This window comes from Camelus ferus, chromosome 6, assembly GCF_009834535.1.
Source record: "Camelus ferus isolate YT-003-E chromosome 6, BCGSAC_Cfer_1.0, whole genome shotgun sequence".
NCBI classification, from domain to species: domain Eukaryota; kingdom Metazoa; phylum Chordata; class Mammalia; order Artiodactyla; family Camelidae; genus Camelus; species Camelus ferus.
The window spans coordinates 83,667,261-83,693,651 of NC_045701.1; the positions used below are offsets into that span (position 1 = coordinate 83,667,261).

General features: G+C 37.2%; 1 protein-coding gene across 1 annotated transcript in view; it reads left to right on the forward strand.

Moving 5' to 3' along the window:
- The first annotated feature begins 501 nt into the window (after positions 1-501).
- The window catches only part of GOLGA5 (golgin A5), a 29,418-nt gene continuing 3,528 nt past the window's right edge, over positions 502-26,391 (forward strand). The window contains exons 1-10 of the mRNA XM_006184185.3: positions 502-759; positions 2,850-3,426; positions 8,200-8,424; positions 9,496-9,715; positions 10,161-10,284; positions 10,993-11,196; positions 14,877-15,047; positions 17,456-17,584; positions 19,917-20,015; positions 23,868-24,093. Of these exons, the coding sequence (XP_006184247.1) occupies positions 2,880-3,426; positions 8,200-8,424; positions 9,496-9,715; positions 10,161-10,284; positions 10,993-11,196; positions 14,877-15,047; positions 17,456-17,584; positions 19,917-20,015; positions 23,868-24,093 (1,945 nt within the window). The 5' untranslated portion in view covers positions 502-759; positions 2,850-2,879. The remainder of the gene's footprint in view (positions 760-2,849; positions 3,427-8,199; positions 8,425-9,495; positions 9,716-10,160; positions 10,285-10,992; positions 11,197-14,876; positions 15,048-17,455; positions 17,585-19,916; positions 20,016-23,867; positions 24,094-26,391) is intronic.

Genomic DNA, 26,391 nt, shown 5'->3' on the forward strand with positions numbered 1-26,391 from the left:
TCCATCTTTTAGGTCTCAACTCAAATATCACCTCCTCAGAGAAACCTTCCTGACCACATCATTTAAAATGCTTCTGCCACCTCTAGTCAATTCTCCCCATTATCTTGTCTTTACAGCGCTGGTAACGCTCTGAAATTGTCTTGTTCTTTCACTGGTTTATTAATTATGTCTCTGCCACTAGAAAGTAAGCTGCATGAAATCAGGGATCTTGCTTTCTGTATTTCCACCTCCTGCCATGGGCCTCAACATCCTCATTCGCAAAAGAGGGAAAGGTAAGTACTGGCAAGTCCACCTGGGTCTCAGGACTCGAATTCCTTCCAGACGGGGTACCTCCTCTGACACCCACGCGGGCCGCAGTGGGGCCCGCCCCCTAAAGGCGTGGCCTCCAATGTTGCCCGGGCCGCTTGGAGGCCGTCCTCCACGGAAGGCGAGCTACGTCACACGCACGCAGACCCTGCCCTACCCTTTCTCACCATTGGCGGAAAAGGGGCGTGGCCAGGCGCGAGGGCCCCGCAGCCGGCGGCGCTGCTGCCTGAGTCACCTCCAGGTAGCTGCTCTAGGCTCCCGGCCGCTCAGGCAGCTCTGTAGCCACTCTGTTTTGGGGTCCTCACCGCTCTTCCACGTCTCCCGGAAGAGTAGCTGGGCCGCGGGAGGTCGAGGACCAGGTTTGCTCAGCCTGGATCGTCTCCGGATCGGCTGCTGAGAGGGGCGGCCCCGGAGGGCGACGAGGCTGCGGTGCAGCCGCTCCGGAGTCCTCAGGTGAGGCGGCAGCGGTGGCACAATGGGCCGACTGGTCCCTTGGGGCGTTAACGGCCTTAGGGGCGGGGGTGGCATCCTCTCAGCTGAGATTCTGATTTCTCGGTCCTGCTGGGGACTGAGGAAGAGGGCAGAAGAGCCCCCTTGAGCCTCCGCGGACGTTGCTTAATGCCCTCCCCTCTCCTCCCTCCGCCATCCCCAGCCTGGTTTGGCCTCTTTCCTCCACAAGAGGCTCAACGAGGTGGGAGGGGAGCGAAGTGAGGGTCTGTACTTGCCTATCTGGGAGCCACTGACAACGGAATCCTTGAGACCGAGTGGCTGACCCTCAGCTTCCCTTCCTGTGTGTTGACACCTGGCCTTCGTAGCAGGCCCAGCCACCGCCGGCCGGCCGACCCATCCCCGTCCCACGCACCGTCCCTTCTTCACCACGGCACGGACCGTTTCCTGGGGAGAATTTCTTGAGGGCTCTGTACCTCTGAAGTCTGCTAGAGATGTCCGTTTGTCCATGGGGCAAGTGCCCAGGGTCCATCTTGACATTTAATTGGGTAATCAATCTTAAGCCTCAGGCTTTTGTTTTAAAACCTTATTAACTTTGAAATGGGAAGCAAGGTATAAGGAATTAATAAGTATGTTTTGATTGCTTTATTAGGAGAAATAATTTGTCTCAATTACCACCAATGTTTACTTGAGAATAATACATCTGTAGGGAGTTTTATGTGTTATAAAGCATGTCACTTCCATTTTCACTTGACTTCACATAAACTGTGAATAACCGTGGCATTTTGTAAGGCGCAAGTTTAGAGGGTGAATTTCTTCTTGAGATTGTTCAGATACTGGGAGGCATGGGGAAGGCAGGGGTTAAAAAGTAGGTTTGGCTGACTTAGATTTGCCTATCTGAGCTGCTGTCTAATCTCTAGGATCTTTCTAAACCTTTTCCCTATTTGTGAAGAAAGAGTATTGCTGCTTACCGCATAATGTGGTCATGAAAATTATGTGTGCTTAAGATGAAGTCTGCAGGGCATCTAACATAAAAATTAATTCCATTCAGCAGTACTTATGGGTGCCTACTATGTACTGGGAATTCATTGGTGAGCAAAACAGATATGGCCTGTATCCACCCACTCCCCCACCTCCCTTCCCCAGTAGAGAGAGACAGGAAAAAAAAAAAAAACCCAACAGCACCACATAAAACATGAAGGGCTGTGAGGGAGAAGAATAGTGTGTGAACAGAGAATGATAGGACCTAAGTTAGATGGAAAGAAAGAGTTGTCTTTGTAGCAGATGATATTCAAATGAGGACCAGGATCAAAAAAGAGTTAACTGTGAAAGAGTGCTCCAAGCAGAAGGAACAATGTGCACATGCAAGAAATGGTGGCTGACTTTTTTCTACACTACTCCATGTCATGAAAACTAATTATTTCATCATCATTAGTTTGACTTACTGTGGCACTGGATAAGTACTCAGATATATGTATCAAATGAGTGGCTATGTAATCATACTGTTTTATTCTGAACTTAGCTTAATGTGCATATAGTAAGTACTGAGAATTTAACTTAAGGTGTACTTTAGACTGATTATATATATGCATGCCTAAATTATCCACGATAGTGTGCAGTTTAACATTAAGATAGCTTCTGTGTTAATCTGAAGTTTCTTCAAGTTTTAGCACCTTAAAACAAACTTTAGAGAATTGTTTTTATTTGGTTGTACTGGGATTTTGCCATATTGATTGTTTGATATTTGGATGCTTTTGCTACATTAAGATTTACCTTTTATTGAAATAGGAATAACAATAATAGTAGTAGTTGTAATCACAGTAATAGCAAATACTAAAATGAGTGTCTGCAATGGCATTTTTCAAAGTGTTTTTTAATGTATTATTTCATCTTAAAACTATCCTATAATATAAGTACACTTATTTTCCTCATTTTCTAGGTAAAGATTCTTAGTTTTGGTATGTAGTTTGCTTAAAGTTACATAATAGGAGGCAGGGTTATACTTTCCAACCCAGGACTCCCTGACTCCAGAGCCTGGTCTTAACCTCTAAACTCTGCTCTTATGCCATACTGATCATTTTATGGCCTTTTTACAGGTTCACCAATAGGATTATTCTGCTACCATCATGTCCTGGTTTGCTGATCTTGCTGGAAAGGCGGAAGATCTTTTAAACAGAGTTGATCAAGGGGCTGCAACAGCTCTCAGTAGGAAAGAGAACACCAGCAACATTATTTATAGCAAAAATACTGACTATCCTGAGCTTCACCAGCAAAATACAGATTTGACCTACCAGACTGGACCTAAAGCTACTTACATTTCCTCAGCAGCTGATAATATTAGAAATCAAAAAGCCACCATCTTAGCTGGCACTGCAAGTGTAAAAGTAGGATCTAGGACATCAGGGGAGGCCTCCCATCCTGTTGAAAATGCACCTGTTCCTAGACCTTCATCCCAGTTTGTTCGAAGAAAAAAGTCAGAACCTGATGATGAGCTGCTGTTTGATTTTCTTAATAGTTCACAGAAGGAACCTACCGGGAAAGTGGAAATCAAAAAAGAAAGGGGCAAGACACCTGTCTTTCAGAGTTCTCGGACAACAAGTGTCAGTTCTGTGAACACCAATGCAACCACCGTCAAAACCATTGAAGAAAATCCTTCTGGGAGCCAAAGCCACGGTAGTTAATCAGTTGTCTGTTTCTTTGACAGTTAAGCAAATTGAATGTGCTGGTAGCATTTGTCATCCTCTGTTTGGTTACCTGTCCTACTGGTCCAAGGGCAGGCTCTGAAATGTGTGGCATAAACAAGGGAGACAGCATGGAACCCTGTTAGCCAATGTACAGTTATAGTAGGGACTTTTGAATGTTGTCTGTCTGGTAACAGCCCAGCATCTTGAGAATTTATGTCCAAAATGATTCTCTTAAGATGTTTTAAGATACAAAAAAGAATATTTTGAAATCTGAAGGAAAATGTTTAGTTTAGGATTTGGGACTATCTCCATTCATTTCATTTTGTCATTGGTATTATAAAAATGACAGGAGGCTGTATTTCACATATGTTTTGAATTTTGAGGTTTCTGTGTGTGTTTTTTCCCCCTACATTCCCCCAGAAGTAAAGCTGAGAAACTCCACTTTGATCCAAGTTGAAAAATTGAAGGCATTGACCTAGTAGTGAAGTAAGAGAATTCTGGTTTTCAGTTGTCTAATTTGCTATGAAATTACTTCTACATTTACATCTTCTCACCTGCAAAAATGATATAAACATGATAATGTGACTAATTTGAGTACTTACTAAGCATTTAAAAATAACAATAAACATGATAGGTTCTTGCAGGGGTTCCTTATAGAATTGATGATTAATAGAAGCTTGTTGTGTTCTTAAATGTTATGGCTTCTTCCCTAGTCTTAGCTGTTAATGAATGAAGTCTTTCTTGTATTTCAAGATAAAAAAGTGGTAGAGAGGTTTTGGACTTTCAAGACAGGTACATGCACTAGCAGTTGATTAATTAAGTACAAAAATCCTAAATTTCTTCTCAGCTATCTTTTGTTTAATTACAAAAACATTTATTAAGAACCTGTTGGGTGCCAGGATATAGAAGTGAATGGGTTATAGTTTCGTGGACAAGATACACATGTACACAGATAATTCATATAATGTAGTAAATCCAGCAGTTGAGGTGTGATCAGAGTGTTGTGGAAGCATTTTTTTTTTCCTTATTGATTCATAGATATTTTTATATATTCTATATGGTAATTCTTTCACATCCTCCTATAGTTTTACCTTCTTTTTTTCCCTCCTATTATACCTCAGTGAATAAAAATTCTTAATGTAATGAATTTATTAATTTTTTTCTTTTATGGTTGTTTTTTGTGTCTTAGAAAATGATCCCCTATCCTGAGATCATAAAGGTATTTTCCTCTATTATAGGAAAGGTTTTATACTTTTGCCTTTCATATTTAAATGATGTTTACCTAAAGTTGTTTTCTACGTATGGTGTGAGGTAGGCATCTAATTCCCTTTTTTTCTATGTGGAAATCAGTTATCCTGGCATCATTGAAAATATTTCCTTTCACTATCGATCTGCAATACTTCCTCTGTCATATATCAAATATCCATCCATATATTGGTATGTTTCTAACAATTATTTCATTGGTTATTTGTCTGTCTTTGTGCCAGTGCCACATTGTCTTAATTAATGTTGTTTTATAATATGTTTTTATATCTCAGAGAGCAAATTCTACCACCTTGTCCTTCTTTAAGAATGCCTTTGGCTATTGGGAATTTTATACTTCCATATACACCTTAGAATTTTCTTGCCAAGTTCCACAAAAATTCTCTTGGTCTTTTTATTGGGTTCCTTCTATATAGATAGTAGATGAGAATCAGCATCTTTACAACATAGAATCTTCTAACTTATTAACATAGTATAATTATTTTTTAAATCTTTCATTAAGATTTTATTGTTTCTTCCATAAAAGTCTTGCATACTTTTTGTTAACTTATTCCTGGGTAGTTTATATTTTTTAAAGCTCTTATAAATGGTATCCTTTAAAATATTTTATCTTCTGTTTGTTGCTGTGTATTTGGTTTTTGTAAATACACACACACACAGCAAGCTGGATAGCTGTTAAGCTTCATATTTTTCCGTACATTTATTTAAATTTTTGACACAATAATATCTGTGGATAATGACTGTTTTCTTCTTAACCCTTTTACTTAAAAATTTTTTTTCTTGCCTTACTGCATTGGCTAATACTTGAAACCAATTTGGTGTCTTGTTCTTTGTCTTAAAGAGAATGCTTTGACTGTCTCAGTTTGTGTTAGGTTTTTCACAGGTACTTTTTATCAAACTAAGGAAGTTGCCATGTATTGCTAGTTTGAGTTTTTATGTTGAATTTTAGCAGTTTTTTTTTTCCTGTGTGTATTGAAATATCATGATTTTCCTTTAATAGTGATATGGTATACAAATCAGTTGATTTATTTAAACTTGAAACCAAACTTAATTTCAGTAAATATTTGCTAGAACTCACTGGTAAAACCATCAGGGTCTAGGGTGTTCTTAGTGGCAGATTTAGCTATTGATTCAATTAGTTTTCCATTTCTGTTTAAATCTGTTTCTGGTAAGTTATATTTTTTTCTAAGAATTTATCTGTTTCGTATACTTTGGGGAGGATTATATTTATTTTACTTAATTTCAGGAAAATAATGTCACGGCTGAAATTTTCTGACAGTCAGACACTAATCATTTATACTAACTGCAGAAACCAAAGCTTGAACACAGATACTACCTGAAGAATACCAGTATCTGGCACTGTGCTAAATGCCTGTTCTTTAAAACAGCATTAATGAAGTATAACTGACATACAATAAACTATGCATATTTAAAGCATACAGTTTGATGGGTTCCAACATCATGTTCATTTAAAAATTTATTGACACAATGTAGTTTATAATACCTCCCTCAGAGGACCATTTCTGGTTATGTTGATCCTCTCTAGTGTGTTTCTTTTCTATTTTATTAATTTCTGGTCTTTATTATTAATTTATGCTTTCTTTGGGTTTATTTTGCTGTTTTTGTAATCCTTAAAATGGGTGTATAACCCATTAATCCCATCCTTTCATTTTTAAATGAAATGTCCTTCTAAATACTACTTTAGATATATCCTACAAGTCTGGATATATACTTTATTTCTTTTTAGAATCTTATAAAATTAAAAATAATTTTTAAAAATTCTCTCAATTTTTATTCATTAAAAAAAAGAACTTTATCTTGGAAAATTCAAGTATACCAAAGTAGAGATTGATGGCTCCCTTCCACCCCCATATTACCTTTTATCCAGTGATGATAATCAACAGTTCATAACCATTCTTGCAAATTTATATCCTCTCATTTCCAATCCCTTTCTTTACCTGTATGCTGTACAGAATTATTTTGGAACAAATCATATATATCATAGCATTTCTTCTATAAATATTAACTCTAAAAAATACAAGTTTTAGAAACATTCACACCATTATCACCATAAAAACTTAATAACTCCTTAGTATCATCTAATAGCTAGTTAGTATTCAAATTTACCTGTTTGTCTCATCATTTTTTACATATATTGAAACGCACAAATCTTAGCTGTACAGATAAATGGCTATACCTATGTAACCGACACCTTCATATGATAAAGAACATTTCCTTTGCCCCAGAGAGTACCCCTTGTCCTTTTCTAGTTAATCTATCCCCCAAGCACCCACTGTTCTGATTTTTTTCACCTTAGATTACTTTTTGTCTGTTCTGAAACTTCTTATGTTTGCCAGTAAATAGTGGGATCGTCTAGTATGAATATGTTTCTTACCTTTCTTACCTGTTGTCTTTTATTCAACATGTTAGTGAGAGTCACTCATGTTTGTTATTGGATAACTTAATAATTCTCTTTTATTATGTAGTATTTTATTATAGTGTGGATATACCACAATTTATCCACTCTTTTTTATGGACTTTGGGGTTGTTTCCAGTTTTTGGTCATTGTGAATAAAGGTGCAAGACCTACTTTCTTTTTGTGGGAAAATGTCTTCATTTCTCTGGGATAAATACCCAGGAGTGGAATTACTGGGTAAAATGATAGGCACATGTTTAATTTCATAAGAAATTGTGAAAACTTTTCCCACAGTGTTTACCATTTTATACTGCCATCAACAATCTATAAGAGTTCCAGTTGTTCCATATCTTTGGCAACATTTGATGTTGTCTTTTTAATTTTACCCATCTATCAAGGTATGTATTGGTTCTCATTGTGGTTTTAGTTTGCATTTCTTTGATCACTAAAAATGTTGAGAACTTTTGCATTTAGATATAGTTCATTTTTTAGCCCATACTTAATTTTTTTGGAGTAAGTAAAAAGTGTATTTGCATCATATTTAGTAATAAATTAAAAGCAAGATGAACCTGAATTAATGGGTATCTGAATTAATGAGTATCTCTTTGGGTAAGGGATTTTAGATTCCAGTTTGCTATATAACAAATTGCTCTGACCTGTAATTACTCTCCTTACCTTGAAGCCCACAGCTGTTCTTTTATGCCTTTCCAATATTTTCAGTGTCGAAACTTCTCCCTGATTTTCAAAAATGATTCATGGACAAAAGGGAAACCAAAATCCTTTTACCTAAACCCAACCATGTAAATTATCTCTGATTTTCCTCTTCCCATTCTTGCATCTATTCTTTGACACCATTCATTCAGTGTATCCAGACTTTGCTTAGAGGTCTATAGGCTCTATGTATGAGAATGAAATTTCATCAGAGGAAAGTCTATTAAGAATTTACATTTACTTTTTATGGTATTTTAGCTATAGCAGTCAATTTGAGCCAAAAGGCATTCTACCAAAGTAAGCTACTAATGTGTATGTTGTCTGTAATGAGCATTTTAATGTAACAAAAATGTATTTTTTTTTTTTTTGTAGAAGCCTCTAATAATTCAGATTCTGGCCATGAAGGCCAAGAGGTTTCTTCAAAGGAAAATGTATCGTCAGATGCCTGTGCTGACCACAACCCAAAACCTAATGATGATGGCAAAACACATGAATTATCTAATCTTCGACTGGAGAATCAACTGCTGAGGAATGAAGTCCAGTCTTTAAATCAAGAAATGGCCTCATTACTTCAAAGATCCAAGGAAACTCAAGAAGGTAGAGCCTTACTTATATTATCCAGGGTTAGGAATTTATTTTAAAAATAAACTAAAAACTAGATTATATCTAAACTATTAGAAATATTTTAGATGAGAACTGTAAAATAGTGTTTTCAAAGAAATACGGGGCCCAGATTTGGAAATAGGACCAGTCTTCCTTCCACCCACCTGAAACAGAAAACTGGCCTCTTTGGTCATTCTTTAGGACCCATGAATAGAAAGATAATTTAAGATTTGTTAGACTGACTTTCTTCACTTTACCCAGATGAGTTTTTCCAGAGACCCTGGACAGTTTACTATATTTAAATTTACATTTAAATGTAAATATTTAAAATATACAATAAAAATATGTATTTTTTGCTGGCAAACTGCAATTACAGATGGTATTGGAATATAAGGATATGGAAATCTGCACTGCATTGCTTTTCTGCCCCAATTTTCTAGGTTAAAAGAACATCTTTTTCCCACAGTAATTGAAAGAAACAGATTCTTTCCAGTGTTTATCTTCAGGTTTTGTTTTTGTTTCTTTTGGTCTTCCTATACATTGTCTACCCTTGATTTGGATTTGCATTTTTTCCTGTTTCTAGCAGAACTCCAGAAATCCACTGACCATTTTAGTGTTGTGAACTCTCTGTTATCTACAGGTTTTGACTCCCAAATGCTTTTTATCTTCAGAAAAAATTTGTAGAAAAGCAGCTAGCTTCATGCCCCTTTCCAACCAATTAACTGTAATACAGATATGAATGTTGGCCTTGAAAAATGGAGGTCTTCAAAAAAATCTGAAGATAACTGTAAGCTCCTAATTTTGGCAACAAGTACTAAAGGGACTCAAAAGAGAATTTCTTGTATTGTTTGTTTGCTGAGGGGGAGGTACTTAGGTTTCTTCATTGATTTCTGCTTGGAGGAGGTACCGGGGATTGAACCCGGGACCTCTTGCATGCTGAGCATGCGCTCTACCACTTGAACCATACCCTTCCCCTCAAAAGAGAATTTCTGTGTGCTCTGAGAAAGATGTGTTTACTTGTATAGAGAAATCAGTCTTTTTCTCTCTCTTTCTTTCTTTTTGAAGAATTAAACAAAGCAAGAGCACGAGTGGAAAAGTGGAATGTTGACCATTCAAAGAGTGATCGAATAACTCGAGAACTCCGAGCCCAAGTAGATGACCTGACTGAAGCTGTGGCTGCAAAGGATTCCCAGCTGGCTGTACTGAAAGTGAGGCTACAGGAAGCTGACCAGCTGCTGCATACTCGCACAGAAGCATTGGAAACCTTACAGAGTGAAAAATCACGGTAGCTCATTGTGTTAATAATGAAAAAATGAGTTAGAGTGTTTGTCAAATAATGATAAACATGGTAGTGTACTATCTTATGAAAATTTAGCTTTTGGAAATTTACAAGAGGGAAAATTGAGCTCTTGGTAATGCTGGAAGTGTTTGCAATTAAAAATGAATTTATTATTTGAATCTTGAGATGTGTTTTTAGCAAATTCTGAAATTTAAAAATATTTGAAGAGCAGTGTCATTAGTCTTTTGACATATAATGACGTGGACTGTGCTTGTATTTGATACCTAAAAGTACCAATGACAGCCCATTAAAAGGGAAAAAGATTTCTGTAAGAATGTTTTACTCAGACCATCTTTTTCGTGCTAATATGCTAATGCTCTAAAAATGATTCTACCTTTTCACTTGATATACTGTAGAAATGAGTTATTTCAAGGGATGTGTTTTCTTTAAGAATACTGCAGGATCACAGCGAAGGCAGCAGCCTGCAGAATCAAGCTCTACAGACTCTTCAGGAGAGGCTGCACGAAGCAGATGCCACCCTGAAGAGAGAGCAGGAGAGCTATAAACAAATGCAGGTCAGAATGGGACACAGCAGCATACTTCTATTATTTGGATGAGGAGGAGTGACTTTATGCCGTGAATAACCCATTTACTCTAGTAAAATTCTGCAGTGCATTCCAGAAAATTCTGTTTCTGTGACAAAAACTAAGCATTTGAAAATTTAACTTGATAGTTGCTGAATTTATTTAATTTTATATGTTGAAATACAATTAAAATATTTAATACTCATTAGACATGTTTTCATTTAATTTGTGCAGTGGATAGTACTATTATTTGATTAAAAGCTGATTTGGGGCATCTTGTTTATTCTCTTTATTTAAACTCTTTCTCTTTTTTTGTATATGTATTTTTTTATTGAAGTATAGTCAGTATGAGGTCAGACCTAGTATCCAAGTGACCAGGTTCACCTGGGAAACTTCTTAAAAAACAGATTTCCAAGCCCAGTCTTGGAAATTCCAATTTAGTAAGCCTGAGGGATGCCTTGGGTGGCTGTATTTCTAACAGACTTCGTAACTGATTTTGATGCATCACCATGTTTGGGAGACACAACCTCAGATTTCCTGCTCTTCAATTCCTAACAAATGAAGAATTTTTTTTTTACCTCATGTTATGTTGTTGGGCTGAGCTAATAAATCCCATAAGATATCTAAATGGATGGTTGTAAAATGTATCTCAAAGCAAAATGATATAATAAGTATGATATAAAAATTTGTCTGTCACAGGGTGAGTTTGCTGCACGCCTTAATAAAATGGAAGTGGAGCGTCAGAATTTGGCAGAAGCAGTTACTCTGGCAGAAAGAAAATACTCAGATGAGAAGAAGAGAGTGGATGAGCTACAGCAGCAAGTCAAAATGCTGAAGTCCAGCGTGGAGTCCTCTAAGCAGGAGTTAATTGACTACAAGCAGAAAGCTACTAGAATACTCCAAGTAAGCATGAAATGCGCCTGTGTGAATGTTGACTGAGCCAGCTGACTGAGAGACACTTGGAGACTTCAGATCTGTGAGATGGTTTGTTTCTGTTTGTTTTTGGATTGACTTGCTTCAGGTGCCTTGCTCTACTTAGAAATACTATAAAAAAAAAAAAAAAAGATGAATTGTCTCCTGTTCCTACTACCTTTTTTCTTTTCTTTTCTTTTTTTAAAATTTATTCTGCTACTACCTAGTTCAGGTCTTCAACCTGTCACCTTAGTCACCGTGATAACATCAGTGTTTGTTTTTAACAGTTTTTATATTCTTCCGTGTTGATCCTGCTTTGAATTTTTCAGAGCAACTAGCCTAGGCCTTATCCAGTTCTCAGAATCTCCTCCCCCAGCTTTTTCCCCCCTTTTCTTAGACCTAAGATGACCTTACCCTCTATTTTACTAAAACAGGCTGCAGTCATCCAATGTAGTTTTCAACTTTTCTTTCCTTTGCCTCTCATATCAAAGGGAAAACGTGTCCTTTCACTTTTTTTCTAGGGTAATTTTTCTGCCTGTACATTGATTCCATCTCCTCCCACCTCATTTAAGCCCTTCCTGCATAAGTCTGTCCTTTTTCTTTCTCTGCATCTCTCAGCTGCCTTCTTCTGGCTCCGCTTGCTCAAGAGCACATCGTTACTTAGTGGAATAACAAAGACTAGATCTTGAAACACCTGCCTGAGAAAAAACTTTGTTATTGGCTCTTTTGACCACTTTGATCCATTTCCCTGTCCTTCTCCTTTCTTTTAACATCACACTTAGCAGAATTATTGTGATATCTGCTGTCTTCATTTTCGAACTGTTAACATTAACTCTTTCATATAATTTCTGTCTGCACTTCATTTCTGTAATTGTCTACTCAAAAGTCTTTAATGACCTAAACAGTTACTTTCTGTCCTCTTATTAGTTTCCATCCACTTTGATTTTGGTAGAGCTTTTTGACCTGTGAACCCTCCTACCTTCTTGAAACTTGCCTTCTCATGCCACTTGTACTTCCTTAGGTCTCTGTCTTCTTTACTGCTTTTTCTGTCTCCATTGGGTCCTCTTCTTAATCTCTAATGAGCAGCAGTTCTCTCAAATTCTGTCCTAAACCCTCTTTTGTTATTCTTTCTTACTTTGCTTTATCATGTACTCTGATTCTGTCACTAGTTGCAACTTCACATGCCTCCAACTTGAACTTCCCACCAGATTTCTAAATGCCTGCCATGCTTCTCTGAATGGGATATCCCAACCCCCAAAGCAGCCTCTCCTTCATTTTTCTGTTTTGGTAAATAACATTGCCATCTTCCTAGGCAATGAAGCTTAAAACAGCAGTATCATTTTGACTCCACATTTTTCCTTTAGCCCCTACCTCCTATTAGTTATGAACACCCTTTTCATTCTACCTCCATGAAGTATCATATCCATCTCCTCCAAACTCTTGCTTCTAATTATTTTTTATATCACTGTATTTTGTTAATTTGTCTAAGAGGTACTTAATTGAGTACCTAACTATTCCCTAGGCACAGTGACAGGTGCTGAAGATACAGTGCTCAAAAGATGTGTCCTCTAGAAAGGAAACATTCTGTTCAGTGAAAAGATACTGAGCAGTTGACACAGTGAAGCTATTGATGCAGTACAATGGCAGCTTGAAAGAAGTCTTAAAACCTGCCTGGAGATGTGAGGAATCACTGGAGATGCCATATAGAGAGGGACTTGAAGGATGAGTGGGACGACTCATGGTAGGGAGGAGATTTCAGATAGAACAGCCTGTGCCAGAGCAAAGGGGCCCAAGGGAACATGGTGTGTTTAGGAGACTGCAGCTAGTTCTCTGTTGTTAGAGCATCAAGTATTAGAGATTAAGAGATTGAAGATAAAACTTAATAACAGCAGAAGCCAGATCATGGAAGGCCTTGCATACCATGCAAAGAAAGGAGTTTTGATTTTATCCTATAGGTGATGATAGGGGAGTGGGGAGGTGTTGGGAGCGTTTGAGCAGCATGATGATCAGATTTAAGTGTAAGAACTGTGGCAGCTGTGAGTTAGGGGAGAGTTGGATCTCTGTCCTGTTTATTGTCGAATCCCCCAGCACAGTGCCTGGCCCTCAGTGGGGACTCAGTAAATTGTTGAATACATTGAAGGAATGAGGAGTGGGATGGTGAGATGTAGATGATAAAGAGCCAGTTATCAAAAATAATGGTAATAAGTAAGGTGGACCTGTTCCAAGTTTGTGGCAGTGGGGATGGAAAACAAGGGATAGCTAGGAGAAATGTAGGAAGTGGACATATGGGTATATAGATACAGATCTGATCATGTTGACTGTAGAAAACGTGAAAAATACAGAAAAGTTTGAAGACATCACTCATAATTCTGCCACATAAAAAGGAGAAACTGTTTTTGATGGAGAAGAGTGACTTTCAAATATTTATATTTTAGGTGAAAGAACTAATGGTCCTTGTTATTGCTGGCCTAGGATTACAGCAGCTTTTTAAACTAGTCTTGCTACTCAAATCTCTTCTTCCAACTAATCCTTTACACTAGGGGCCGGCAAAGTTTTTCTGTAATATCATAGGCTTTGTGGGTTATATGTGGTCTCCATCATATAGTGTGCTTTTACTTTCTATGATCCTTTAAAAATGTGAAAAAACATTCTTAGCTTGCAGGCTGTACGAAAAAAGGCCACTGGCCAGACCTGGCCCATAGTTTGTGAACCTCTGCTTTATACCACTGCCAGTTTTACCCTCCTAAAGTGCATCTCTGGTCACATAACTTCTTTTCTTTTTTTTTTTTTTTTTTGGCAGGGCAGTAATTAGGTTAATTAATTAATTAATTTATTTGTGTGTTTGTTTGTTTGTTTGTATATGGCGGTACTGGGGATTGAACCCAGGACCTTGTGCATGCTAACTGCGTGATCTACCACTGAGCTGTACCCTCCCCCCGGATCATAGCACTTCTTGTCCACTTTCTGGTCATTTGTTTTAGACTGCCAAAAAAAATTCAAACAGTTTAGCCTGGTATCTGAAGCCCCATACATTGGTTCTAACATGCTATCTGAACACATCTCAGAATACTTTTGGGCCCTTGTCCTTTTGCATTTTCATGCTTTGTCCTCTGTTTCTCTACATCTTTAAAATCTTAGCCGTTTTCTAGGACTAGCATAAATGCTGTCTTTTAAGTAAAGCCTTCTCTTCCCCAGAAGTGGTTTCTTCCCCTCAGAACTGTGCAAGTACTCTTACTGTATCCTTCTCTCAGCTTGTGTTTATTGCCTTCTACTGGAATTTGTCACTTCCCTTTTCGTTTATAAGACAGAGAGTACTATCTGGAGTGAGAGACATTATCTTTATTACATAGGACTCTTTGCATAGTGCCAAAACCATGGTAAGTGCTCCATAAATATTTGTTGAGTGGAATGTGATGGGTAAAAAAACATAAGAAGAGTGAGAAAAATCTTAACAAGTTTTTAACAATAACATGGTCCTGAGGACTAAAATCTAAGAACACTGTACAGCGAGGCTCTGTTGCATTTTTACCCCTGTGGATTCAACAGTCTGTGGACTTTCTTTGATGGAAAATATAATTGGAGTATTTCCATAGTGGTTTAGTTGGTGAGTAGTAGGTGGTAGTCAGTGTACAAGCTAATCTCTGCTTTGTTTATTCTTTTTTTTATAATAGTCCAAAGAAAAACTGATCAACAGCTTAAAGGAAGGATCTGGTTTTGAAGGCCTAGACAGCAGTACTGCTAACAGCATGGAACTAGAAGAGCTTCGACATGAGAAGGAGATGCAAAGGGAGGAAATACAGAAACTGATGGGTCAGGTACATCAGCTGAGGTCCGAATTACAGGTGAGAGTCATTACAGTTCAGCTTCACAGACAACCGTTTAGCCCCAGCTATTAGTAGGTTGAGAGATGTTGGACTCTATATTTTGGGGGAAGGGTATTAATGAAACAATGTGTGAAACTTAAGGAATGTTGGTTACCATATGGAAGTGAACCTAAAGCAGTAGGTTTCTCGTCCATTGATTGACTTAAGGTTATAGGAATAAGAAACATAGGTAACCAGATTCATTCATTCAGCAGAAACTTACTAAGTATTTGTCGTGTGCCAGGGATCTTCAAGGCTGAGTTATAACAGGCAATCAGACAGAATCTTCATATTTACGGATCTTACATTCTAGAGGCTAAAAACAAATTAGACTTGTCTAATTGTCTGTAAAACTGGGATGTTTTCTAATATTAGAAAGGGCTTACAGATGATCTTTTATGTTTCATGCATAATCTTATAGTTTATGTGTAGCTAATATATTTAAAGGTAAAATTGGGCTGCTTATTTGCCTTAAATATGGGGTCTTTGACATAGGAGGAGGCTCTGAGGATGAGAGGAGATAAAGTGTGGGGTAATGAGCCTTCTCTTCTTTAAAAAAAAAAAAAAGCAGCATTTTGCAAAGAGTATCTATCCATGCATTAACTCAGGAAATAATTGATTTATAAGGTGTATGTGAAATACTGGGAGAAGTGTAAGTTGTGAGAACTGTACCAGCTTGTCTGGGACATAGACACAACTATTATATCAAGAGGCAAATCCTGTATCCCAACTTTGGCACTTCAGTAAGTGTGTTATCTTGCACCAGATACTTCATCTCACTGAGCCTTAGTTTTGTCATCTGTAAACTGCAGATAAGAACAAAGGTTCTCTTGAGAACAAGGGATTATATGTGTAAAGTGCCTGGCACTGTCCCTGACACATAATAGGCCCCCGTAAGTAGTAACTGCTATTATTTCTGGGTTTTTCCCCTTACTATCCTTTAAAGTAGGGTCTTTTTTCTATGAATAATTTTGAATTCCAAATAATTCAGTCCCATGAGTTTAGACGTTGAAAGAATGCTGAACTGGATTCATACCTATTCCATGCCTTTTGGGTGAGATTATGAAAAATATGATTTGTTTTATTTACTGTCTCATCCCTACCCCAGCATCATTAATGGCATTGACACATTTTCTTACCCTTTCTCAAGTTTATGAAAGTATAATAAAGGTTATAGTGTTAGGTCTGGTAAGATGAAAGAATTGTTAATAATTATAGTAGCTGTCATTTACTGAGCACTTCATGTGCCAGGCCCTGCACTAAGCACTCGACATACATCCTTTCATTTATTCCTTACCATAACCCTGTGAGAGAGATGATGTGTGTTTTGTTCAAAGAAATTTAGGTGTGGGAAAGAAGGTAACTTGCCATGACTAATAAAGTGGCAGAGCCTGGATTAGAACCCTAGTTGGTCTGATTCCAGAACATGTATCCTTGACGACTGTGCGCACTGCCCACCGCTCAAGAATTCATCTGATGTAGTTAATTTGATGGCAAAGAGCGAATCTACCTTCTACTAACCCTGAAAATAGTAGGGGAGAATAATTGAACTTATTGCTGTTTTCCTCTAAGTCCACAAAGTTGTGTGAATTTAGAGTATTACACTGTGGTTATCTGGGAGTATCATTAATCTGTCAGTTCTTTTGAACAATATGTGAAATGCCAGAGTTTGTGAAGATGAGTATATAACAGATGGTACCAAAAGGTAAAAAGCACAATTAAGATGCCAGTTTTTGTCTCATGAAGAACCATGTGAATGGACTTATGCTTACCCATAGGGGAGAGTGTAGAAACCTAGAGCTATGTTCTTTGCCACTCGTGGATTTCACAGGACATCTAGACCATGGTTTTTGACTTTGAAAAAGAAGAGTAGTGACACCAAGTGAAGAAGTTACAGTGAGAAATATTGAAAGATGTGAAAACAGGTAATAGTAATAGAGGTAAAAAAGAAATAATATGCTAACCTCAGGTGATGTCAGAAAAGTGTATTTTTACGTATATTGATTACTGATTCACACATGTGTGCAAAAACTAATTATAACTTGCTATTTCAGAGGACCAAGACAGTGAAGTCCTTTTTGAAGCTATATTTCTACTCCTGAAATTGTTAGCTTCTGAATAGAGATGTAAATCTCCCAGTGAGCCACTGTCTACTACTCTTTAAACCAAATGGTTTTTACCACAGCATCCTGTTCATTTCTCTCACCATTTGCCATATGATATAATGAAGTGTCAGTTAATGAGCTCCTCTTAGCTGTGACTGTGTCTCATTCATCTTTATCCCTCCAGGGCCTGCTGAGCCCCATTCACAGCACATAATGATTGCTCAGTAAATACTGACCTGAACAGTTCACTATTGCTCTCACATGTAAGGTTCATCTTTTTAGGATATGGAGGCTCAGCAGGTTAGTGAAGCAGAATCAGCAAGAGAACAGTTACAGGATCTGCAAGACCAAATAGCTGGGCAGAAAGCATCTAAACAAGAGCTAGAGGCAGAATTGGACCGACAGAAGCAGGTAAGGATTTCAGATTGATAATTACCAAGGAAGACTGTCCACTGGGGTCATATGAGAAGACTTCTAGTAAAGCAGCTTACTGAGCTTTCTTAGAGGTTGAGTTCAGAGGTCCCGCCTACCTTTCCTACCCCAGCCTCCTCATTGTTTGTTTTAACAGATGAAAAATAGAGGCACAGAATGGCTTTGAGACTTGCCTGATATCACACAACTAGAGAATTGAATAGAGCCCAGGATTCCCGTCCCAGAGCCCAGAATTCTTTATGCTGCTCTGTATATATGTTATTGTATCTCCTTGTCAGAGTATATATTTACAGAACACTCAAAAAATATGAAAATATGATTTTCACATTTTATCACATTTGTACTCTTTAGACACAATAGTAAATATTATTTAATAGAAATACAAATACATCAGTGCCATAATAGACTGCTCTTTCTGTTTGAGAAAAAAAAATGCTTCTAACAGACTGTTCTTACAAGTCCTGTGTAAAATTATATTTCATTCAATTAGCAGTTGTCTGCTCTCTAAGCCAAATTATTTTGCTTTAATATACATATATAATAGTTTCAAAATTAGCACAGTTAAACATATTTAAGCCAAATTTTCAGAATAAGAATCTATATTTAATATTAGTAACATCTATAATTTACTAAGTAACAACATTATTTTAGATGCTTAGTATATATTATTTTAATCTTCATACTATCTCTGTTCTCTTCATTTTACAGAAGAGAAGTTTGTATATTTCACAGTGCATCACTTAAACATTTCCAGCTTTGCATATTTATATTCTTTAAAGGTTTTTTTCCATCCGGATTTATCATTTCCAAAACTGGTTCTATTCTCAGAGATGTTTGTTTTTATTATGAAAGTGGTACTTGATTCTGTTTCCTGAGTAGTAAGAGAAAAATTCACCATGAAGCAGCCTGTGGTGTTCATCATAGGCTGTCTGAGATAATTTAGTTATAAGATTAGCTGTCCTTTCAGAAATTGCATTTTAATTTATTCAAGTAGCTATTATATATTAAAGGACAAAAATTTGATGTTCTTGCTAGTTAGATAACTTTCATTTTATTATGGCTGATGGTTTTACCACATCCATTTCCAGTGCCCTTTTCTAAAATGAAGGAGTTAAGTAGAGGAAAGTGTTGCTGAATGTAGCTTTAGGCTGTTTACTTAGTAATCAAATGTTCCTGATGGGAAGTACTTAATCTTGGGATTAAATAGTCCCTTAGGTAATTGAAGTAATTTCAGCCTTAAATTTTGTGCTAGTCTAGAGCTTAAAAGAAACCAGGCAAACCTTCCTGTAAATTGTGATTCCCCTACCTAATTCTTTCCTCATTTTCCCTTTTCTCACTTGTCTCAGTTTTTTCAGTCTGTGAAATGAGCATGTTGAACTAACTGTCTCAGGTAGTCTCTAGCAGTTTGATTCCATACACGTTTACTTCTTCATGCAGCTCCCTTTACTTACTCTGTCTGCACAGTTAAGTGTAATGCTTTTGCGGGTGCTTAGTTAATGATTTACTCTTTCTTCCCTGGCATGTGCTTTACTGTTTAATTCTGACCTGACTCTGACTGATTATGTCCATTGTACAAACTAATTTGGTACAGTTGTTAAGAGATTTTGTACGTATTTCTTTTTTTCCTTTCTTTCTTTCTTTTATCAGTAATGGAACAAAACAGGTGCAAGATATTGCCTGATAAAAATAAGCCCATGCATGAAAACAAATATGTGTGTGTATGTGCATGACTGGAACACTGTGCTACACACCAGAAATTGACACATTGTAACTGATGGTACTTCAGTTAAAAAAAAAAAAAAAAAGCCCACGGAAAGCTACTCAGAATCATCAGGGAAATGCAAAGGGAAAAAAAACCATGGTGAGATACCACTATATACCCACTCTAATAGCTACACTTACATAGACTGACAGTACCAGATGTTGGAAAGGACATGGACGAACTGGAACTCTCTCACATTGCTGTGAGAATGCAAAATGGTACAGGTATTTTGAAAACCGTCCAGAAAACAGTTTGGCAGGTTTTCTTCCTTGAAGTTAGGCATACACTTATCATTTGATCCAGCAATTCTGTTCCTACGTATCTACCCAAGAAAAATGAAAACATATGACCAATAGACTTGTGCTTGGTACGTTATGCTGACATACTGACTTTTCAATAGATCCATCAAAGTCTGTTCATTTATCTATTCAGTATCCATGTAGCACATATTGATTGAGTGCCCACTTTGTGTCAGGCACAGTTTCAGGTACTGGAGGTGAAATAGGGAGCATTGATTTAGTTTTTGTTTATCCATGCCTCACTTTGTAGGACTTCCACTACATGGAAGAAGATCTGTATCGAACAAAGAACACATTGCAAAGCAGAATTAAAGATCGAGAAGATGAAATTCAAAAACTCAGGAATCAGGTATGAAGCCACATTCACAACTTGGGAAAAGACATCATTGTAAAATTACATTTTTTTGAAAAGTTACAGTAAGACTCCCCCCCGCCCCCATATTTTCACCTGAATTCTGTTATTGGAGTAGTGAGATAAGTTATTTTCAACCTGATACAGAATTCTCATCTAATGCCATTTGAGTCTGCATTTGCTATGTCTGCATAGCTTGCTTCTTATACAAGTATTTTGTAGCCAGTCACCCGAGGAGATGAGATGTGAATTACTCCAGATTTTCATACCTTCTAACGTCAGTGGTGGTTGTACTGATTGCCAGTTTTATAATCATGGTTTCCTAAGAAAAATCCAATGATGAATCTTATTAATAGATCTTTCACTAGAGTCACTAAGACCTTTTTTTAACTGAAAATGTAAAACATAGAAAATAACATGTGCCTACCACTCAGATTTACCAGTCTTTATCATTAACTGACAAACTCATGCATTCACTTACCCTGTCTTTGTGCATTGTCCTTTCTTCCCTTATAGTCACATGAGTGACTTAAATGTGATCATTTAAATAATTTACATAAAGATTGACTAATTCATTTCTCAGTTAGCTAATGACTTGGTTTGAACATGAAAAGTCCAATAATTTTAAAATTCTTAGACTTCTTAGTGGTCCATGATTTAAAATGTTTAAAAACTTTGATTTTTTTAATGAGGTGGGGACAGCTAATTGATTTGACTGTTCCTTTCTCCTTCCCTTTCCTCATTTGTGAAATGATTACAAATGATAAGATGACTTGCTATCAGGAAGTCAAAGAAAAGAAAGAAGCATAAACCACCAATCACTTTAATCCTTAGATAAACATTCCAATATTTGTTAAATATTTATTGAGCATGTACTATGTCTAAGAAATTGTACTATTTTTGTTAATCAAGAATTAACCATAGCAGGCTATCTCTTAAAGATTTTTCACCTAAATGAGAACAGAAAAGAACCTTTGTCTCAGAAGGAAGTTGACTTATACAATTTAAAAAGAGATCAGCATCTTAATACTTTGCAAAAAAAAAAAAAACCCACTTAATCAGTGATTTAAAATTTATACTGAATGAACAATTTAAAATGTTGTGTCTGCTTGTCTTACTACCTTTGAGCCTCCTAGGAGAAAAATATCTTGGTTAAAAAATTATGTTGCAGTTTGACTATTTTTTCATTCTTTAAAAGCTATTCTATGGGACTAGATAAAAACCTATGGAAAAAATGAACTTTGATCTTTATTCCCTAATTAGACTCATAAAGTTAAGAAAAGTTGATTTGGAGTGCAGCTAGGCCTAAACTACAAAGCCTCTAGAAGAAAGTATAGACATTTCATTTGTTTCCCGTTTTGGCTATTTATGAACAAAGCTTTTGCAATTTCAGAGAAGACAGATTTCTTAGGACATAAAAAGCACTAACCATAGAAGAAAAAAGTGACAAAATTGGATTTCAACAACCTTAAAAATTTCTGCTCATCAAAAGACTATTACAAAAATGAAAAGAAGTTAGCCACAGACTGGGAGAAGATATTTACAGTACATATATCTGACAAAGGATTTGTAACCAAAATAAGAACTCTTACTAAAAATAAAGAGATGGACAACTAATATTTTTTTAACGTGGACAAAAGACTTGGACAGACAGTTCACAAAAGAAATGCATGAATAGCCAAATAAGCACATGAATAGGTGCTTAAAATCATCAGTCATCAGGGAAATGCAAATTAAAACCTCAGGGAGATGTAGCACTACACACCCACTAGCCTGGCTGAAATGGGAAAGATTGGAACTCTCATACACTGCTGGTATAGCAGCGCAGGCACGTGGGAAAACTGGCTGTTTCTGAGAAGGTTAACAACACACATCTAACCTGTAACCCCAGATATTCACTCTGTGAATGAAGATATAAATGAAGCCATATGTCTACAAGAAGACTTGTACAAGAACATTTGTAATAGCTTTGTTGATAAATAGCCAAAACGGGAAACAAACGAAATGTCCATCAACAAGTAAACGGACAAACACATTGCGTACTACTCAACAGGGGAAGGACACAGACTACTGATACAGCAACTCAGGCAAATCTGTTTAAAAAGCCACACACAAAAGTGTTCATACTGTGTGATTCCATTTATAGGATATTCAAGAAAAGGCAGCACTAATTCTGGTAATAAAAATCAGAACAGTGTTGTCCGTGAGTGATGGAAATATTGTATATTTTGATTTGGGTGTTGGTTGCACAGTTACATTTGTCAAAATTCATTGTATACTTAATATCTGGTTATTTCACTGAATGTAAATTTTCCCTCACCTAAAACATGTTGAAGTCTGGAGTGAGTAGATTAGGGGGTCACGGTACAATCTCAAAGTCGAGCATTCCTTTTTAATAGTAAGTAAACCTTCGTTTATATTCAGTGTAATTCCATTTCACAGTTACTTGTTATAGACCTAGCCCTGCACTTAACTTGTGGGAGCACTGAAAGGGTTTCAGAAGGAAGGAAGCTTGATGGATGATAACTAGACTTATTGTGGTGATCATTTCCCAGTGTATACAAATTTCAAATCATCCTTGTACCCTTGAAACTAATATGATGTTAAATGTCAGTTTTACTTGAATAAAATAAATAAATAAAATGTAAAATAAAATAAAAATACTTAAAGATGTTTCTAACAAGCAAAAAGCAAGGAAGGAAGCTAATTTTTATTAAGTGCTTACCGTATTGCCAATTCTGCATTAGATGTTTATCGCTTCATTTAGGCATCACATCCTGTGGGCAGGGAAACTGAGGCTCAGATTTGTAGTTTGCCCCAGGTTGTAGATAAGAAAAGGCTGAGCTGGGGTTTTAAACTTAAATAAGTCTATCAGCTTCTTTTCCAGACTGTGTTGCTATAGACGGTGATTCTTGCCCTCGCAGAGCTGACTGGCAGTTTTATTAAGGAGACAAAATTGACTCCAATTAAACAGTGTTACCAGAGTGACTGGTAAATGCCAAGTCAGTCAGCAGGAGTCTAAAAGAAGGCTGAGATCAGCTTAGGCTGGTGTAGTTGGAAAGGGCTTCAAGGAAGAGGCTCTGAAGGCAGGTAGAGCCTAGGGAAGAGAAGGGGCCTGAGTTTGCCAAACAGGGAAAATGTGAACAGCAGAGCAAAGGCTGAATGGGGATAGAGGAAAGTGACAACAGATGAGGACAAATAGAAGATGGAATGAAGGAAGTTATTAAGAAGCGACAGACCCTACTAGGAAAATAATCCTCCTTTCATACCCCAGTGCAAAAGGCACTGTTACCCTCACTTACAGATGAGCAAACAGTTGTGGAGAGGTGTAGCAACTTATCCAAAGTCAGGTAGCTAGGAAATTGCAGAGCAGAGATGAAAACCTCAGGCTGTGGTCCTTGCACTGCACCACCACTGTTGAGTTACGGGGGGTTTTGAATCCAGGTTGAGAAGTTTGAGCTGTGTCCCGTGGACCAGTGCTTTCAGATGTATTTGACCATGACAGCAGTGAAAAGTCAAGTCTACATCGTCTCAGTGCTCACATGCACTTACACATATAAAACCAAAATGAAAGTTTCACTATGTAATACCGTCACATGCTATGTGCTGTGCCCTCTGATAGGTCCTGTTCTGTTCTATTTTTTAAATGCCAACTGTGACCCACCAAATTGATTTCATGACCCACTAACACAGTTTAAAAGTTGCTTCTTTAGAAGTAGGTAGTGAAAGAATCATAGAGTTTTGAGAAATCACTTAATTCCACAGTTTCCCTGCAGAATGTAGTGACGTGGTTTCTTGTTGTATGACTTTCGTTTTATGTAACAATCTTATGAACACTTTGCCTTTCAGCTTACCAATAAAACTTTAAGCAATAGCAGTCAGTCCGAGTTAGAAAATCGACTCCATCAGCTAACAGAGACTCTCATCCAGAAGCAGACCATGCTGGAGAGTCTCAGCACAGAGAAGAACTCCCTGGTCTTCCAGCTGGAGCGCCTCGAGCAGCAGATGAACTCCACCACTGGAAGCAGTAGTAATGGCTCTTCTATTAACATGTCTGGAGTTGACAGTGGCGAAGGTAAAACAAACAAAAAAAAAAGCGGGGGAGGGGAATCTGAAAAGAGTATTTCATTGCCTTAGTTTCCAATCTTGCTAATTCAAACATGAGTTTGAAAAGTTACAGAAAGACAATTTTTGTTTAAAAAGAAGCTTTATCCAACAAAGCACCCACTTTTCTCTTGATGTGAGGCCTGGGCTATGCGTTGTTTGATATGATCATTATTGAACTGAACAGTGGGCTGGTTAACACCCCTCACTGGTATGGGGCCTGGAGAAGGGAGGCCAAAGGACTAAGAATCAGACTGAAATATGTAGGACACTTAACAAGGTGCTGAGGACAAGGCAGATAATTCAGCTGAGAGGGGCTTTCAGGAATCTTAAAGCAAGATTTGCTTTCATAACCTTCCAATCCATAATTTTATTTAATATTAAAATTAATATGTAGTTACATGAGTATATCCATGCTTTGTAATTTTAATAGAGAAAGGTAGATTCTCCAAATAATCAAAAAGAATGTTGAAGATTTTAGTATAAGCTTCAACAGACCAGGTTTTTAATCTTAGAACTTTGTAAGTCTACAAAAGTAGTCATTCAGCAAATCTTTCAGTTCTTTGGCTTTAAATTTTTAGAACTTTTTTCAAATAATATTTTACATGTATAATATATATAACTATATATTATATGTATAAATATATAATATATATATATTTTAAGACACAGGCTCACTGTAAAAAGAAATGCCAAAAAAAGGAAATTAAAGTCACCTGATAATCTATTGCCCTCAGATAACATTTTGGAACATCTCCTTTGAACTTTGTTCCTATATATATTTGTAGTGCCTGTTTTGTTGATTTTTAATTTTTCTCATATAATTATATCTTCATAATATATTTTATACAATAAGTTATATATTGCTTCATAGAAATCTGTCACATGGAGTGGAGATACCATAATTTGTTTAATCAGTTCCTTATGGTTGGAGATTTCGATTGCCAATTTTGTCACTAATATAAGACATGTATCCTTGGTACATGTCTTTTATTTTTGTAGAATAGATTATTAGAAATGGAATTTCTGGGTCAATAGGTACACACATTTAAAGGCTTTTGATTTTTGTTGCCAGAATCAGCAAATAATTAAGTACCTACTCAGAATCAGATGACATTCTGAAGATACAGTGGTCAACAAAAGAGACGAAAATCTCTGACCTGTAGATCTTACATTCTGGTATTGTGGGGAATACAGGTAGAGGAGACAGGCAATAAACAAATTATGTGAGATGGTAATGCGTGCTATGGAGAAAAGTAAGCTGAGAAGGATATACAGGGTGCCTGGTGTGGGGATGTGATTGCAATTTAAAGAGAGTGGTCAATGGAGACCTCATTGAAAAGGTGGTGCTTTTAAAGTCCCAAAGGAGATAAGGTAGTAGACTATGAGGAGGTCTACAGAAAAAATGTTCTAGACAGCAAGAAGAGCATGTGCAAAGGCCCTGAGGTAGGACTGTAGCTGGCATGTTGCAGGAGGCCAGTGAAGCTGCAGTACCTGAGTGAAGGGGGAGAAAACTTGGAGGAGGCCGTTTAGGTCTGTGGTAAGACTTTAACTCTGAATGAAGTAGGAAGCCATAGAAGAGTCTTGAGAGGGGTGACTGAGCTGACTTGTATTTTAACAAGTTGCCCCTGGCTGCTGCGTCAAGAATGGACTGCAGAAAGTTACGCATATTGAGGCAGGGAGACCAGGGAGGGGCTGTTGTATTAACCCATGTGGGAAACATTGCTGATTCCAACCAGAGTGGGAATTGTGGGGTGAGTTCAGGATTTATTTTAAAGGTAAGCAGACAGAATTTGCTGGCAGATGTGGAGTTTGAAAGAAAGAAAGGAGTCAAAGGTTTTGGAAAGATGAAGTTGTGTACTGAGATGGGAAAACTGCAGGAAGAGAAGGTTGGCAGCAGGGTGGGAGATCAGGGTACCAGTTTGCAGCTTGCTGAGTTTGAAATGTCTTTTAGACATCCAGATGGAGATGAAATAGGTGATCAGATGAGTCTGGAGTTGGGGGTGGTCTGGAATAGAGATACAGATTTGGGAGTTACCAACTTCGATGAAAAGGTGCACGGCCTCACTCTTGCTGGCACAGGAAGAAAGTGCACATTAATGCTGCCTCTCACCAACACGTAGTATTTGTAAACTCTAATTTTTGCTGTTTTCGTGGGAAAGTAATTTTCTTAGTTTTTAAATTTTGATTTTTGTGGATATGTAAATTTAAGTATTAAAACTGTCTTTTCTTTATGGTTTCATCTTTGGTTGTATTGCTTTAAAGTTGG